This window comes from Rhinoderma darwinii, chromosome 2 (genome assembly GCF_050947455.1).
Source record: "Rhinoderma darwinii isolate aRhiDar2 chromosome 2, aRhiDar2.hap1, whole genome shotgun sequence".
Classification (NCBI taxonomy): domain Eukaryota; kingdom Metazoa; phylum Chordata; class Amphibia; order Anura; family Rhinodermatidae; genus Rhinoderma; species Rhinoderma darwinii.
This window is the reverse complement of record NC_134688.1, coordinates 156,893,165-156,912,276: the sequence shown is the minus strand read 5'-3', so window position 1 is coordinate 156,912,276 and position 19,112 is coordinate 156,893,165. Positions and strand designations below refer to the sequence as shown.

The following is a 19,112-nucleotide window of genomic DNA, read 5'->3' as shown; positions in this document are numbered from 1 at the left end:
GCACTTGAAGCAGGTGCCACGGGAACGCCTCTTCAAATGCGAGTCAGCCATTCTGGGGTTGATAGAAGCGTTTGCCTCCAGTGCTTCTCCGATGGAACTCTATAATTCCATAGAGTTCCATCGGAGCAGGCTGGGTTTGCAAACAGCCCCCCTGCCAACTCTACCACCACCACCGAGGCCTCCTCAATATAGGGATTACAACCCATCACAGCCTCTTTTCTCCCAGGATAGGGGTATGTACCAGACCCCAAGCCCCTATTCAACAAGCCAGTACCACTATCCACACTCCTCACAAGGGCAGGTGGGGGATCAGTCTGGAAGCACAATTCATGGTGCTTTGTCACCACAATTTTCAGAACTATAATTTTATTTTGTGTTCTTTAATATATAGCGTTTTAATTTATTTTTACATTTACAAAAAGATTATAAAAAATCTTTAGTTTTTTTTGTTAAAAAAATAAGTTAATAAAAATGTATAACCAGTTAACTTTGCCTTTTTGTAGTTTAATTTTGGTGTACATCTGATGTTTTGGAGTGTTTGGTGTTGTATGCATGATATATTGGCTTGTGTGATGTATGCAGAATTGAAGTACACCACACACCACTGATTTTATTTATATTTTTTTTTTAACACTTTATTTTTGATCTTTGGTAGTTTTGACCTTTTTCTTTTACGTAAGGTTTCATTGTGAATGAAATTTTATTTAATTTTCTAAACTATCTTTCAATGTGTATATATAATGAGGTATTTGTCTGTATTTCTGCACAAAATACATTTTGATTTTTTTTTTATTAATTTTATCACATTTCTAAACATTTTTATAATTTTTTTTTTTTGTATTTTGTCAGAAATGCATAAGCTCGCAACCCACGTCAAGGGTCCTCATTCTATTGGGAGTCCCTAACTAATAACTAAAACCGGGAACAACTAACTAGCTAAAAGCAACAGTCCAGAACAAACAATCGAAAGACAACTGTCCAAATACAACTATCTACTGCCGTGGATTGCATCCATCTGCCAAGGTACCGCCCCGGCCGAGAACACAAAGTAGTCTGCATAGAAATTCCGAGTCAACATTCCAGCTGTCCCGGGTCTTCCATGCGTGGAGTAGTCCACTGGGATGGTAGAAGTGGTAGGAAACTGCTCCAGGTCAATGTCTTGCATAGACTCATGAAGCCGACAGAAATTATGTAGAATGACACTCGCTTGGATAACAAGCATCACGTTCTGTGGATCCATTTGAAGAGGGCTCTGGAATACCCGCCATTTGCTGCTGAGAATCCCGAAGGCACACTCGACATACCGTCTGGCCCGTGTGAGCCGGTAATTAAAAACATGCCTCCTTTCATCCAAACCACGCCGCGGGAATGGGCGCAATACATGAGGGGAAAGTCCAAATCCTTCATCTGCCACGATGACGAATGGCGCTGGAGGTCCAGTAGATCCAGGCAATTGTCTCGGTTCTGGAAGGGCGAGCTGGTTAGACTGAAGCCGTTCACCCATATTGGAAGCCCTAAAGATGCCAGCATCCAAAGAGCTCCCATAGGCCCCTATATCTACAATTACAAATCGGTAGTCGCTGTCAGCTAAGGCCAACAGCACCACCGAGAAATATTGTTTGTAATTAAAATATAGGGAACCTGAGTGAGGCGGCTTCTTCACACGAATGTGTTTCCCATCCAGCGCACCGACACAGTTGGGAAACTGTGCAGATTGGTAGAAGCCCTCAGCAATCCGTAGCCAATCTTCTGCCTTGGGCTGTGGCATCACCGCCGCTCTCAGACGCTGCCAGATGACTTCGCAGGTCAGACGGATGATCTGCGAAATGGTCGAGCAACCCAGCAAAAACTCAAAATGCAGTGATGCAAATGAGTTGCCAGTTGCCGGGAATCTGTGAAGAAAAAAAATAAATATATAGTACTGCTGGTACAGGATGACAGGACATCAGTACACACAGGGGACAACTACGGTTATTCAGGACATGGGACAACTACAGTTATAACAGCTAGCGGTGCATGGCGGGAATGGGCACAGGGGACAAGTACTGTTATACAAGCTGTAGCAGGGCATGGCAGGAATGGGCACAGGGGACAAGTACTGTTAGCTGTAGCAGGGCATGGCAGGAATGGGCACAGTGGACATCATGTGTTCTTACCGGAGGGTGACGATGAGCCGTTCCTTTGGAGAGATGCACTGTCGCATGTTGGTGTCCTGTAAGGTGATTCCAGGACCGAGGTCCGACAGCAGACAGTCAAAGCTGGAGATCGACATACGGCAGAAGTTGTGAAACTTCTCCGGGTGCTGCCGCAGGTCATCATACAAAGTGTGGAAATGCCCCTTCCTGGGCCTTTGGGAGACAATGGGGTGAACCCAGTACCTCCTCCTCTTCCGCAACGGTTCTTCATCCAGCATAGCTTGCTGTCCGAAACGTCGATAGATGAGCCAGTCCAGAAGAGCATGATCCGCAAGTGTGTAGGGCATCCTTTCAACTAAATAAAATGCCAGAAATCAAAGCTATAGCAGCCGAGAAATCCAACACAGCTCTCTCAAAGCACAAATACCAGAGAAAATGGGACCAGAGAGATCATGTGACCGTTTTAAGGGGTTGGAACTTGTTAGTGACATAATTTGCACCCTCCCTCTTTATTTTGCGGATCCGTATATACGGATGTAATACGGATGCACTACGGACCGTATTTGCGGATACTATTCAGCAGAAATGTGTACGTTGCTGATGGTTTGCTGATGATTATAAAGCAATACGGAACCGTATTTGCGGTCAGTATTTGCGGATACGGTCGTGTGCATGAGGCCTAAGGCAAACGACTGTATTTTTCATCAGTAATTACAGACAGTAATTACTGACCCATTCGTTTCTATTGGACACGGAAACCTTTCAGTATTTTTACTGATGGGTGTCCGTGCTGAAAAAATTATAGAACCTGTCCCATTCATGTCAGTAATTACGGCAAGGACTCTCCCATAGAAGTTTATGGGAGCTTCCATAAATACGGACGGCTACGGATGTGCATCCGTATACCGTCAGTTTTTACGGAAGTTTTGCTATGCAACATGCTGATGATATAATTTGCATCCTCCCCCTGTTTTTTTATAACAGAAGTCAAAATTTAAGCATTACAGTCATGGAAAATGCGGAAGAACAACAGCAGTATACGCACCATCGGTGTTGATATTCAAATTACTATTATGAAATGAAATTAAAGATACTTATACAAAATTAAATGAAAAATACCAAGCAGAAAAGTCAGATTGAGTAAGCACTGTCCTGGGAGCCTACATAGACACATAAGTCGGCTAATGTCATGTCCATGCAAATGTATGGTGTATAGTTAATAAGGATAAGTAAATACTAAGAGGAGAAACTGCATTTATCTCAGCCCTACATGTACTAAGGACAATTTATACCTACATAAAGATGGGCATTACTAGGGTATCTCCAAGTTGACATTCTACTAAATAAAACAACTATAAACACATAAGAGACAGAGTCTAATGCCAAATAAGGTGAAGGAATAACAAATCTTTATTTAAATACATATAAAAACATACATGTTAAAAAGGTACATGAAGTGAGAGACTCTATATAATACGCACAGATAAAAACCAAGACCAGGTAAATGGTATATATTGATCTAAAGACCCTATATTAGGGATATGTGACTAGGGCAGAAGGCTATCTAATGTATAATAAGTGATTGGGTATATAGGCTATAATATTTGAGAAAGGATAGCAAAGGTAAGTCTTCTCTATAGCCAAAAAAAAGCATTTAAAATTGGTGACTCAGATAGTCTTACCCATAATGGTCGTCCTGATGATCTGGATATCTGTGTGTGGACCCCGGACCCCGACGCACGTTTCGCGATGACCGCTTCCTCAAGGGGTATGGAGGTATCTAAATCATGTGTGTGCTAAATAGTATATGGCCAGGTGTGGACAATTTGAGTGAATAATTTTTTCTACGTCCGTCGGTATTGGCGCACTTCCATTGACGCGACCGGAAGTGTGGCATGCCCCACATCCAGTCTCCAGTGCTGCGGCGCATGTCCGGGTTCCGGACGCATACCAGGAATTCTGGACATGCGCACCACACTATGGGAGACTCGGACGGGGACAGCCACAGTCCCGGTCACGTGCATATGGAGCGCGCACCCGATAGGACGATGAAAACAAGAATAGGGTAAATGTCAAATGTCAGTGTATTTGGAACGTGTCAGGGAACTGTCTGTTAGGGTATGTGCACACACACTAATTACGTCCGTAATTGACGGATGTATTTCGGCCGCAAGTCCCGGACCGAACACAGTGCAAGGAGCCGGGCTCCTAGCATCATACATATGTACGACGCTAGGAGTCCCTGCCTTGCTGCAGGACAACTGTCCCGTAGTATAATCATGTTTACAGTACGGGACAGTTGTCCTGCAGCGAGGCAAGTCTGGGGATCCTTGTCGTGGATTGCGAGCTTGCGTCCTTTTGGCCAAAATGATTACCAATACCCCAGGTATTATTCATTATTATGTATATTCGCTTCTCTTGGACACAGCCGGGTCTTTGATGCTGGGAGAGCATGGTGTGTTGTTGTTTGGCATAGCAAGCAGGGTAGCCCGCTCTATGAATTATCAAGGCGTCACAAATAGGCTTCTACCTGGCTATACACGTTGTGCCTCATGACGTACACACTATCCCTCCATGTTTCACTCACTTGCACCCCATTATCCATTTATTTCTATTGAGGCACTTCATTTATTACTGCCCCCTATATTTCACTTATAGTATTACACTTGCACACACACTATTCATTTATTATTTCTTACTACACATCCCATGCACCACACACCACTCCCCTCAAGACCAGTGGGAGTGGCTATTATTATTTAAAGCACCTGCTCGCCCTTTCATCAGCATTTCTGGCCTGGCTGTGTCCATTTGTAAGTATGGCCTTTTTCGGTGGTTTTGTATATGTCCCTGTGTTTTTATCGGTTCTGTTTGTGCATCAGGCACGTTCTGTTCCAGTTTAGGAGTTAGGGACTCGCAAGTCTGGGGATCCTTGTCGTGGATTGCGAGCTTGCGTCCTTTTGGCCAAAATGATTACCAATACCCCAGGTATTATTCATTATTATGTATATTCGCTTCTCTTGGACACAGCCGGGTCTTTGATGCTGGGAGAGCATGGTGTGTTGTTGTTTGGCATAGCAAGCAGGGTAGCCCGCTCTATGAATTATCAAGGCGTCACAAATAGGCTTCTACCTGGCTATACACGTTGTGCCTCATGACGTACACACTATCCCTCCATGTTTCACTCACTTGCACCCCATTATCCATTTATTTCTATTGAGGCACTTCATTTATTACTGCCCCCTATATTTCACTTATAGTATTACACTTGCACACACACTATTCATTTATTATTTCTTACTACACATCCCATGCACCACACACCACTCCCCTCAAGACCAGTGGGAGTGGCTATTATTATTTAAAGCACCTGCTCGCCCTTTCATCAGCATTTCTGGCCTGGCTGTGTCCATTTGTAAGTATGGCCTTTTTCGGTGGTTTTGTATATGTCCCTGTGTTTTTATCGGTTCTGTTTGTGCATCAGGAACGTTCTGTTCCAGTTTAGGAGTTTGGGACTCGCAAGTCTGGGGATCCTTGTCGTGGATTGCGAGCTTGCGTCCTTTTGGCCAAAATGATTACCAATACCCCAGGTATTATTCATTATTATGTATATTCGCTTCTCTTGGACACAGCCGGGTCTTTGATGCTGGGAGAGCATGGTGTGTTGTTGTTTGGCATAGCAAGCAGGGTAGCCCGCTCTATGAATTATCAAGGCGTCACAAATAGGCTTCTACCTGGCTATACACGTTGTGCCTCATGACGTACACACTATCCCTCCATGTTTCACTCACTTGCACCCCATTATCCATTTATTTCTATTGAGGCACTTCATTTATTACTGCCCCCTATATTTCACTTATAGTATTACACTTGCACACACACTATTCATTTATTATTTCTTACTACACATCCCATGCACCACACACCACTCCCCTCAAGACCAGTGGGAGTGGCTATTATTATTTAAAGCACCTGCTCGCCCTTTCATCAGCATTTCTGGCCTGGCTGTGTCCATTTGTTAGTATGGCCTTTTTCGGTGGTTTTGTATATGTCCCTGTGTTTTTATCGGTTCTGTTTGTGCATCAGGAACGTTCTGTTCCAGTTTAGGAGTTAGGGACTCGCAAGTCTGGGGATCCTTGTCGTGGATTGCGAGCTTGCGTCCTTTTGGCCAAAATGATTACCAATACCCCAGGTATTATTCATTATTATGTATATTCGCTTCTCTTGGACACAGCCGGGTCTTTGATGCTGGGAGAGCATGGTGTGTTGTTGTTTGGCATAGCAAGCAGGGTAGCCCGCTCTATGAATTATCAAGGCGTCACAAATAGGCTTCTACCTGGCTATACACGTTGTGCCTCATGACGTACACACTATCCCTCCATGTTTCACTCACTTGCACCCCATTATCCATTTATTTCTATTGAGGCACTTCATTTATTACTGCCCCCTATATTTCACTTATAGTATTACACTTGCACACACACTATTCATTTATTATTTCTTACTACACATCCCATGCACCACACACCACTCCCCTCAAGACCAGTGGGAGTGGCTATTATTATTTAAAGCACCTGCTCGCCCTTTCATCAGCATTTCTGGCCTGGCTGTGTCCATTTGTAAGTATGGCCTTTTTCGGTGGTTTTGTATATGTCCCTGTGTTTTTATCGGTTCTGTTTGTGCATCAGGAACTTTCTGTTCCAGTTTAGGAGTTAGGGACTCGCAAGTCTGGGGATCCTTGTCGTGGATTGCGAGCTTGCGTCCTTTTGGCCAAAATGATTACCAATACCCCAGGTATTATTCATTATTATGTATATTCGCTTCTCTTGGACACAGCCGGGTCTTTGATGCTGGGAGAGCATGGTGTGTTGTTGTTTGGCATAGCAAGCAGGGTAGCCCGCTCTATGAATTATCAAGGCGTCACAAATAGGCTTCTACCTGGCTATACACGTTGTGCCTCATGACGTACACACTATCCCTCCATGTTTCACTCACTTGCACCCCATTATCCATTTATTTCTATTGAGGCACTTCATTTATTACTGCCCCCTATATTTCACTTATAGTATTACACTTGCACACACACTATTCATTTATTATTTCTTACTACACATCCCATGCACCACACACCACTCCCCTCAAGACCAGTGGGAGTGGCTATTATTATTTAAAGCACCTGCTTGCCCTTTCATCAGCATTTCTGGCCTGGCTGTGTCCATTTGTAAGTATGGCCTTTTTCGGTGGTTTTGTATATGTCCCTGTGTTTTTATCGGTTCTGTTTGTGCATCAGGAACGTTCTGTTCCAGTTTAGGAGTTAGGGACTCGCAAGTCTGGGGATCCTTGTCGTGGATTGCGAGCTTGCGTCCTTTTGGCCAAAATGATTACCAATACCCCAGGTATTATTCATTATTATGTATATTCGCTTCTCTTGGACACAGCCGGGTCTTTGATGCTGGGAGAGCATGGTGTGTTGTTGTTTGGCATAGCAAGCAGGGTAGCCCGCTCTATGAATTATCAAGGCGTCACAAATAGGCTTCTACCTGGCTATACACGTTGTGCCTCATGACGTACACACTATCCCTCCATGTTTCACTCACTTGCACCCCATTATCCATTTATTTCTATTGAGGCACTTCATTTATTACTGCCCCCTATATTTCACTTATAGTATTACACGTGCACACACACTATTCATTTATTATTTCTTACTACACATCCCATGCACCACACACCACTCCCCTCAAGACCAGTGGGAGTGGCTATTATTATTTAAAGCACCTGCTCGCCCTTTCATCAGCATTTCTGGCCTGGCTGTGTCCATTTGTAAGTATGGCCTTTTTCGGTGGTTTTGTATATGTCCCTGTGTTTTTATCGGTTCTGTTTGTGCATCAGGAACGTTCTGTTCCAGTTTAGGAGTTAGGGACTCGCAAGTCTGGGGATCCTTGTCGTGGATTGCGAGCTTGCGTCCTTTTGGCCAAAATGATTACCAATACCCCAGGTATTATTCATTATTATGTATATTCGCTTCTCTTGGACACAGCCGGGTCTTTGATGCTGGGAGAGCATGGTGTGTTGTTGTTTGGCATAGCAAGCAGGGTAGCCCGCTCTATGAATTATCAAGGCGTCACAAATAGGCTTCTACCTGGCTATACACGTTGTGCCTCATGACGTACACACTATCCCTCCATGTTTCACTCACTTGCACCCCATTATCCATTTATTTCTATTGAGGCACTTCATTTATTACTGCCCCCTATATTTCACTTATAGTATTACACTTGCACACACACTATTCATTTATTATTTCTTACTACACATCCCATGCACCACACACCACTCCCCTCAAGACCAGTGGGAGTGGCTATTATTATTTAAAGCACCTGCTCGCCCTTTCATCAGCATTTCTGGCCTGGCTGTGTCCATTTGTAAGTATGGCCTTTTTCGGTGGTTTTGTATATGTCCCTGTGTTTTTATCGGTTCTGTTTGTGCATCAGGAACGTTCTGTTCCAGTTTAGGAGTTAGGGACTCGCAAGTCTGGGGATCCTTGTCGTGGATTGCGAGCTTGCGTCCTTTTGGCCAAAATGATTACCAATACCCCAGGTATTATTCATTATTATGTATATTCGCTTCTCTTGGACACAGCCGGGTCTTTGATGCTGGGAGAGCATGGTGTGTTGTTGTTTGGCATAGCAAGCAGGGTAGCCCGCTCTATGAATTATCAAGGCGTCACAAATAGGCTTCTACCTGGCTATACACGTTGTGCCTCATGACTTACACACTATCCCTCCATGTTTCACTCACTTGCACCCCATTATCCATTTATTTCTATTGAGGCACTTCATTTATTACTGCCCCCTATATTTCACTTATAGTATTACACTTGCACACACACTATTCATTTATTATTTCTTACTACACATCCCATGCACCACACACCACTCCCCTCAAGACCAGTGGGAGTGGCTATTATTATTTAAAGCACCTGCTCGCCCTTTCATCAGCATTTCTGGCCTGGCTGTGTCCATTTGTAAGTATGGCCTTTTTCGGTGGTTTTGTATATGTCCCTGTGTTTTTATCGGTTCTGTTTGTGCATCAGGAACGTTCTGTTCCAGTTTAGGAGTTAGGGACTCGCAAGTCTGGGGATCCTTGTCGTGGATTGCGAGCTTGCGTCCTTTTGGCCAAAATGATTACCAATACCCCAGGTATTATTCATTATTATGTATATTCGCTTCTCTTGGACACAGCCGGGTCTTTGATGCTGGGAGAGCATGGTGTGTTGTTGTTTGGCATAGCAAGCAGGGTAGCCCGCTCTATGAATTATCAAGGCGTCACAAATAGGCTTCTACCTGGCTATACACGTTGTGCCTCATGACGTACACACTATCCCTCCATGTTTCACTCACTTGCACCCCATTATCCATTTATTTCTATTGAGGCACTTCATTTATTACTGCCCCCTATATTTCACTTATAGTATTACACTTGCACACACACTATTCATTTATTATTTCTTACTACACATCCCATGCACCACACACCACTCCCCTCAAGACCAGTGGGAGTGGCTATTATTATTTAAAGCACCTGCTCGCCCTTTCATCAGCATTTCTGGCCTGGCTGTGTCCATTTGTAAGTATGGCCTTTTTCGGTGGTTTTGTATAGGTCCCTGTGTTTTTATCGGTTCTGTTTGTGCATCAGGAACGTTCTGTTCCAGTTTAGGAGTTAGGGACTCGCAAGTCTGGGGATCCTTGTCGTGGATTGCGAGCTTGCGTCCTTTTGGCCAAAATGATTACCAATACCCCAGGTATTATTCATTATTATGTATATTCGCTTCTCTTGGACACAGCCGGGTCTTTGATGCTGGGAGAGCATGGTGTGTTGTTGTTTGGCATAGCAAGCAGGGTAGCCCGCTCTATGAATTATCAAGGCGTCACAAATAGGCTTCTACCTGGCTATACACGTTGTGCCTCATGACGTACACACTATCCCTCCATGTTTCACTCACTTGCACCCCATTATCCATTTATTTCTATTGAGGCACTTCATTTATTACTGCCCCCTATATTTCACTTATAGTATTACACTTGCACACACACTATTCATTTATTATTTCTTACTACACATCCCATGCACCACACACCACTCCCCTCAAGACCAGTGGGAGTGGCTATTATTATTTAAAGCACCTGCTCGCCCTTTCATCAGCATTTCTGGCCTGGCTGTGTCCATTTGTAAGTATGGCCTTTTTCGGTGACCATGTCGCATTTGTAAAGCTCCTAAGGTACCAGAACAGTGGAAACCCCCCAAAAGTGACTCCATTTAGGAAACGACACCCCTTGAGGAATTCATCTAGGGGTGTAGTGAGCATTTTGACCCCACAGGTGTTTCATAGATTTCATTAGAATTGGGCAGTGAAAGAGAAAAATTACATTATTTTCCAATAAGATGTAGCTTTACCTGAAAATTTTTTTTTTTTTCAACAAATAAATGATGAAAAGCACACCAACATTTGTAAAGCAACTTCTCCAGAGTACGGAAATACCCAACATGTGGTCATAAATGGCTGTTTGGGGAAGCGGCAGGACTCAGAAGGGAAGGCACGCCATTTAGCTTTTGGAGTACAGATTTTGCTGGTTTGATTTCTCGGCACCATGTCACATTTGTAAAGCTCCTAAAGGTACCAGTTCAGTGGAAACCCCCCAAAAGTGACTCCATTTGGGAAACTACACCCCTAGAGGAATTCAACTAGGGGTGTAGTGAGCATTTTGACCCCCCAGGTGTTTCATAGATTTCATTCGAATTGGGCAGTAAACATGAAAAATGAAATTTTTTTCCACTAAGACATAGCTTTAGGTAAAAATGTTTCATTTTCTCATCAAATAAAGGAGAAAAATCACCATAATATTTGTAAAGCAACTTCTCCACAGTACGGAAATACCCCATATGTGGTAATAAAGTACTGTATGAATACACATCAGGGCTCAGAAGGGAAGGCGCGCCATTTGGCTTTTGGAGAGCAGATTTTGGTGGATTGGTTTTTATGCACCATGTCGCTTTTGCAAAGCCCCTTAGGTAGCAGTACAGTGGAAACTACCAAAAGTGACTCCATTTGGCAAACTACACCCATTGAGGAATTCATCTAGGGGTGTAGTGAGCATTTTGACCCCACATGTGTCTCATATATTTTATTAGAAATGGGCAGTGAAAATGAAAAATGACATTATTTTCCAATAAGATGCAGCATTAGTTACAATTTTTTCATTTTCTCAACAAATAAAGGAGAAAAAGCACCGTAACATTTGTAAAGCAACTTCTTCAGAGTAGGGAAATACCCCACACGTGGTCATAAACTGCTATTTGGACACACAGCAAGGCTCTAAAGGGAAGGAGCGCCATTTAGTATTTGGAGTGGAGATTTTATAAGATTCGTTTTTTTACACCATGTTGCATTGAGCTATAGTACAAAATGAGTAAACAATAGATGTTGCAGATTGAAAATTGCTGTTTTCCACAGATATGCCATTTCAGTGGCCAATGAGTTGTGCCCAGCTTGTACCACCAGAATACCCCATATGTGGTATCAGGGCATATGTAAGCTGTGAGGAGTAAATCAGGATATATGTAATATGTGCGGGTACATCAGGGTATATGTAATCTGTGAGGAGTACATCAGGGTATATGTAATATGTGCGGGTACATCAGGATATATGTAAGCTGTGCGGAGTACATCAGGGTATATTTAATATGCACGGAGTACATCAGGATATATGTAAACTGTGGAGTACATCAGGATATATGTAAGCTGTGCGGAGTACATCAGGGTATATGTAAGCTGTGCGGAGTACATCAGGGTATATGTAAGCTGTGAGGAGTACATCAGGGTATATGTAATCTGTGCGGAGAACATCAGGGTATATGTAAGCTGTGCAAAGTAAATCAGGGTATATGTAATATGTGCGGGTACATCAGGATATATGTAAGCTGTGCGGAGTACATCAGGGTATATGTAAGCTGTGCGGAGTACATCAGGGTATATGTAAGCTGTGAGGAGTACATCAGGGTATATGTAATCTGTGCGGAGAACATCAGGGTATATGTAAGCTGTGCAAAGTAAATCAGGGTATATGTAATATGTGCGGGTACATCAGGATATATGTAAGCTGTGCGGAGTACATCAGGGTATATGTAAGCTGTGCGGAGTACATCAGGGTATATGTAAGCTGTGAGGAGTACATCAGGGTATATGTAATCTGTGCGGAGAACATCAGGGTATATGTAACATGTGAGGAGTATATCAGGGTATATGTAATATGTGCGGAGAACATCAGGGTATATGTAAGCTGTGCGAAGTACATCAGGGTATATGTAATCTGTTCGGAGAACATCAGGGTATATGTAAGCTGTGCGAAGTACATCAGGGTATATGCAAGCTGGGCGGAGTACATCAGGGTATATGTAAGCTTGGCGGAGTGCATCAAGGCATATGTAAGCTGTGCGAAGTACATCAGGCAGTGGCGTAACTACCGCGGTAGCAGCAGTAGCGGCTGCTACGGGGCCCGGGGCTTGAGGGGGCCCGTGCCGCCAGCCGACACGCCCACCCAAATGCCCGGTGGCGGCGCTAGCAGCCGTTATGGCTGCTACAGCGGTAGCGCCGCTACTGTGGGGCCCGCGCCGCCGAGCCTTACACAGGCCCTCTCATCATGCCTGTTGGTGTCGCTAGCACCGGAGGGGGCCCCAGTGCTAGCGGCAGCCAAATACATGTATTAGCACTGAATGGCCGGGCATGTTCCGTGCCTGACCATCCAGTGCCTTACAATGACACTGATTGGCTAGCGGCGCGATGACATCATCGCGCCGCTTCCATGCTTGGAAGGTGCTGATTGGCGGGGCAAGTCATTCTGCCCCGCCAATCAGCGTCATTGGAGGACGCTCGTTCAGCTCCTGCAGACATGCTCAGAAGAGAGCATGTCTGCATCGCTAGTGAACAGCGTGGGAACAAGATCATGTGAGTATGTCAAGTTTATTATTTTTTTTCCTCAAAAATGTGAATGGCATTATCTATAATGGGGGGGTAGTCTTTATGTGGGCTATTATATATAGGGGGTCTATATGTGGGGCAGTAGCTACAGGGGGGTCTATATGTGGGGGTGTGGGCCACTATATACAGGGGGCTCTATATGTGGGCCATTATATACAGGGGGGGGTCTATATGTGGGCCACTATATACAGGGGGGGTCTATATGTGGGGCACTATATACAGGGGGGTCTATATGTGGGGCACTAGCTACAGGGGAGGTCTGTATGTGGGGATGTGGGCCACTATCTACAGGGGGGTCTATATGTGGGGCAGTATATGTGAGACACCATACAAGGGTGGGCTATATGTAGAGCACTATCTATAGGGGTGCTATTTTTTAGGGTGCTTTCTATAGGGGTGGGCTATGTGTGGGACACTATATACAGGGGTGGGTTACCTGTGGGGCACTAGCAACAGGGTGGCTATATGTAGTGCACAGTCTACAGGGGTTGGCTATATGTGGGACACTATATACAGGGGGAGCTATATGTGACACACTATCTACAGAGGTGGGCTATACGTGGAGCACTAACTATAGGGGAAGCTATATGTAGGGCAGCACGGTGGCTCAGTGGTTAGCACTATTGCCTTGCAGCTCTGGAGTCCATATGTGGGCACTATCTACAGGGGCTTCTATGTAGGTCACTATCTACAGGGGGCACGGTGTGTGTGTGTGTGTGTGTGTGTGTGTGTGTGTGTGTGTGTGTGTGTGTGTGTGTGTGTGACAGTTATATTTAGATGTGTTGAGAATTGTAACTTTGTTTATAGGTGCAGAAATGTTTTAAAAGTGAGAAGCTGAAGACATCTGAGCAGAAAACTGCAGAAATGGGTCAGGGCCGGGAGAAATCCATCATAGATGTCCGAACCGGAGGGAGAAGAAAAGAACTAGAATCTGAGACGTCACCGGTGAGTCACTTAATGTAAATGTTTATTCTGCCTATAATCAGTATTGTAGTCACTGTATGATCTGCAGCGAGATGATGGGTGGTATGAATTTTTTTTTGTGAAACCGCCCAGCATATCCTTACCATTGTTCCGGCCATGCTGGGAGCTGTAGTTTTACGCCGTACAAACCTATACGCAGTGGCGTAACTACCGCTATAGCAGCCGTAGCGACTTCTACGGGGCCTGCAGCATAAGGGGGCCCGTGGCACCCGCCGGCACGGCCCCCTCCCATGGCCGCAGGCTCCGCTAGCAGCCGCTATGGCAGCTACAGCGCAACGCCACTGAAGGGGTTGTTCCTACAAAAGACATACATGTGGGATCGCTGGGACGCCCAGCGATGAGGAGAACGGGGGACTGAAAGTCCCCCCTAAGTTCTCCATGACAAACCTCGGACTTCCGGGGTCTGTGTCGGCAGCTCCGTAGAAATGAATGGAGCGCCGGTCGCGCTTGTGCGCATGCGTGACCAGCGCTCCTTTCATCCAAAGATCCAAAATCTTTGAAAATCCGTGGCATTGAACGTGTACATTGTGGCGTCAGAGGGGGTAATATGAAGAAGGTGTTGGCACAGAAAGAGTGCAGGTGGATTGTCCAACTGGGGTCCATGACACTATTTGGACTTAATGAGAAACTAAGTTTTTCACCCTATTTATGAACAAGTTCTACCACCTATTACCAGCTTTTTTACTTTCTATTTTTTAATCCCTTTTCATTACTATATGTGTGTCTTGTATTAATTTAATATTTTTTTAAACAGGCATTTGTTGTACCAGTTGATCCTACCATAAGTGCCTATGTACATGAAATGACAATCTAGAAATCCGGATGACTTTCTACATTACGAATAGGATAATATATGTCAAATGAGGAATATGTGATATGCCAGGTCTCCGCCATGTCAACCCCACCCACTCTCCCTTCTCGCCTTTCTCCCTTTTTTACCCTTTTCTCATTATTATTATTCACTCTTAATTCGTATGTCTTTTACATACGGTCTTATATATATATTTTTGTGGTTATTTTTCATTAAATATCCCTTTGTGTTCACTTATTGTAATTTAATTTATATTAACCAATTTGCTGAGTTTATGTGGGAGGCATATTTGTGCTTATTTGTAGAAGAATGATCGAGGCACTCACCGAAGCTGGCAAACAATTTCTTTATTTCAAAAAGATCTTGGTCAGGATGTGGAATTGCCTACGGCCGTTTCACGTGCGTACACGCTTTCTCAAGGCCCTGGCGTCACTTCCTTCACCTGCCCTTTTATTTACAAATTAGTGCACATTGTTACATAACAAAAGTTAAAAAAGACAGGAAAATGCACAGTATACTTTGGTGATTCATTCAACTGATACATTCTAATCTTGAAATATCAATATTTCAGTATTAAATTATCTAAAAACAATAAGGTTCATGTTAAGAACGAACTCAGATCGTTCCGATCATTGAGACCGAGCGGTCCTAGCGCACCTGTCTGAGAAATTATCTCTGCCTCTCTTTGCAATAGAGATTTGTGTCTGTCTCCTCCTAACGCTGATGGCTGAATGTGAACAATGCCCACAAATCGCATACATCGAGCGTTATTATCATGTTTCTCCTGCATATGTTGTATCAACCTAGGGCATCCCTCACATGTGATTAATGATCTTATATGTTCACGAAATCTTACATACATAGGTCGTATAGTTTTTCCTATATAAAATCTACCACAGTTACAGATCACTGCATATACAACATATTGGGTCCTACAGGTTATTAATCCATTAATTTCTAACGTAATACCCCCTAAATTCAGGTTCCTTGTACGTATTATGGAATTGCAATAATTGCATTGTCCACATCTATGGTTACCCCTTGGACTATTAGCTGTCAACCAGTTCTCTTTGCACTTCTCTTTTTGGGAAAAACGTCCCCTGACCAATATATCTTTTAAATTTTTACATCTACGAAAGGATACTATTGGTTTCCTAATTGCGACCTCCATAAGTAATGGGTCATTCTCAATTAGGTGCCAGTTTTTTCGAATACTAGTTCGGATAACATCACTCATTGGGCTATAACCGAAGGATAGAATAAATCTCTGATCTTTTTTGATAGGAGTTTTTCGACTCTGTTTTTTATGATGGAATAACGATGTCTGTTTAATCTTACTAGCTCTATTTAAAGCTTCTTTTACCAATTGTACTGGATATCCTCTTGCTTCCAATTTTTGACTCATCTCATCTGCCTGTTCATAAAATGTCAAATCGCTACTATTAATTCATCTTAAACGTAAAAATTGAGCATAAGGTAAAGATTTAGTTATATGTCTAGGGTGATAGCTATCATACCGCAACAATGTATTAGTAGCTGTAGGTTTTCGATAACCTTTAGTCTGAATTGCTCCCCCCTCTATTGTTACGTATACATCCAAGAACTCAATTTCTTGATTACCAAATTTATATGTAAAACTCATATTGGATGCGTTTGCATTGAGGTATTTTACAAAATCTAGGAACTCTTGCTGTGTACCAGACCACACTACAAAAATGTCGTCTATATAACGCAGGTATAACTGTAGGTATTTGGCATAGGGATTAGATAGATTATATATCATTTGTTCTTCAAAATCCGCTAAAAATACGTTCGCAAAAGTCGGAGCTACAGGGGTTCCCATAGCCGTTCCCGACCTTTGTCGATACCAGATGTCATCAAATTGGAAGGAATTGTGACTTAACACATACTGTAATGCCTCACATATGAAGTCAATAAACGCATGATCACTTTTAGTATACTGCAATTGACGTCTAACAGCCTGTACACCGGCATCCTGAGGGATACGGGTGTATAGGCTTTCGACGTCAATACTGGCCAATTTAAATCCTTTTTGCCAACCAAAATCCATAATTATTGACAGGAAATCTTGTGTATCCTGTAAATAGGAAGGAATATTCTTTAATAATGGGCGCATGACCCAATCCAAATAGCGTGAAAGTGGCTCAGTAACTGATCCAATTCCCGCTATGATAGGACGGCCCGGGGGGGATTCCATTGATTTATGTACCTTTGGGATGAAATACCAATATGGTCTATTAGGGAATGGTATAATTAATTTCTCTCCGAAACTTTCAGAAAAGAAACCACCCTCAACCCCTTTTCTCAATAATGATCTCAATAACCTCAGGTATAATGAAGTTGGTTCCTGTTTAAGGATTTCATAAACCATTTTATCATCTAGCTGGCGATGGGCCTCCTGAATATAATATTCTTTTGACAGTAATACTATGTTCCCTCCTTTATCTGCCGGTTTTAAAATAACATTTTTATTAGAACTTAACCATTTCAATGCCTTTCTTTCATCTACTGATAGATTGGGAGTGGCTGATGGATAAATCAAGCATTTTACATCACGTAAAACCTCTTTTTGAAATAAATCCAATTGTGAACCGGCAGGTAAAGGAGGGTTGAAGGTGGATGGTTTCCCACCCTGAAATGTTTCAATATTATACAATTGTGGTTCATAATCCACCTCTTCAATAGGGACATCCATTAGAATATGTAACATTTTTCTATCTTCAGCAGAAAAATTATCATTTAAACTAAAGCCAAGAGTACCCACAGTAACTTTCCTTTCTCCAATGGGAGGCATTTTTGTAGAAATATTACCAGAAAAAACCCGATGCAAATTCATCTTACGTATTGATTTATAAAGATCTATTTCAAATTTAGTATAATCAAATTCGGAATTTATACAATAGTTGAAACCTTTTGAAAGCAGAGAAAGGCAATCTGGAGTCAAAGTAAGATCAGACAGGTTAATCACAGTTGTTACATTGGTAGAAACAGGTACATCTAAACCAGATATAGACATTGCATTATTAGAAGAACAGTCTCTTACTGTCTCCAAGAGACCTGCTTTCGCTTGACTCCTGCGTAGTTGCCTCTTCTGCCTTTGACGACCCCTTCTGATGTTCCTCCTAAAGGGTTGTTGTTCCCCTCAGTTACAGGACTGGTAGAAATGTCCATCAACGGACCATGCCTGGTCACCTCTTCTCCATGGCTAGAATCTGATCCTGAATCAGTAGTCCAGTAATCAGTTGATTTATGCTGGGTCTTTTGACGTCTAAATTTTCGTATCCTCCGATTACCCCAACTGAAGATATGACCGGTATCGAAATCACCTTTGTCTCGGATGAATTTATCTTTCTTTCTTTCTTTTATTTCCGACCGGATTGGAATAAATCAACTGATTACTGGACTACTGATTCAGGATCAGATTCTAGCCATGGAGAAGAGGTGACCAGGCATGGTCCGTTGATGGACATTTCTACCAGTCCTGTAACTGAGGGGAACAACAACCCTTTAGGAGGAACATCAGAAGGGGTCGTCAAAGGCAGAAGAGGCAACTACGCAGGAGTCAAGCGAAAGCAGGTCTCTTGGAGACAGTAAGAGACTGTTCTTCTAATAATGCAATGTCTATATCTGGTTTAGATGTACCTGTTTCTACCAATGTAACAACTGTGATTAACCTGTCTGATCTTACTTTGACTCCAGATTGCCTTTCTCTGCTTTCAAAAGGTTTCAACTATTGTATAAATTCCGAATTTGATTATACTAAATTTGAAATAGATCTTTATAAATCAATACGTAAGATGAATTTGCATCGGGTTTTTTCTGGTAATATTTCTACAAAAATGCCTCCCATTGGAGAAAGGAAAGTTACTGTGGGTACTCTTGGCTTTAGTTTAAATGATAATTTTTCTGCTGAAGATAGAAAAATGTTACATATTCTAATGGATGTCCCTATTGAAGAGGTGGATTATGAACCACAATTGTATAATATTGAAACATTTCAGGGTGGGAAACCATCCACCTTCAACCCTCCTTTACCTGCCGGTTCACAATTGGATTTATTTCAAAAAGAGGTTTTACGTGATGTAAAATGCTTGATTTATCCATCAGCCACTCCCAATCTATC

At 42.9% G+C, this 19,112-nt stretch overlaps 1 protein-coding gene across 1 annotated transcript; it reads right to left on the bottom strand.

The window, feature by feature from the left end:
• Nucleotides 1-988: 988 nt before the first annotated feature.
• LOC142741762 (uncharacterized) lies at nucleotides 989-18,005 on the bottom strand. The gene is made up of 4 exons (XM_075851098.1): nucleotides 17,199-18,005; nucleotides 16,307-16,382; nucleotides 2,157-2,490; nucleotides 989-1,892 (listed from the first exon to the last, which is right to left on the bottom strand). The coding sequence occupies exons 1-4, from the start codon at nucleotides 18,003-18,005 to the stop codon at nucleotides 989-991; spliced, it is 2,121 nt and encodes a 706-aa protein (XP_075707213.1).
• Nucleotides 18,006-19,112: the final 1,107 nt, after the last annotated feature.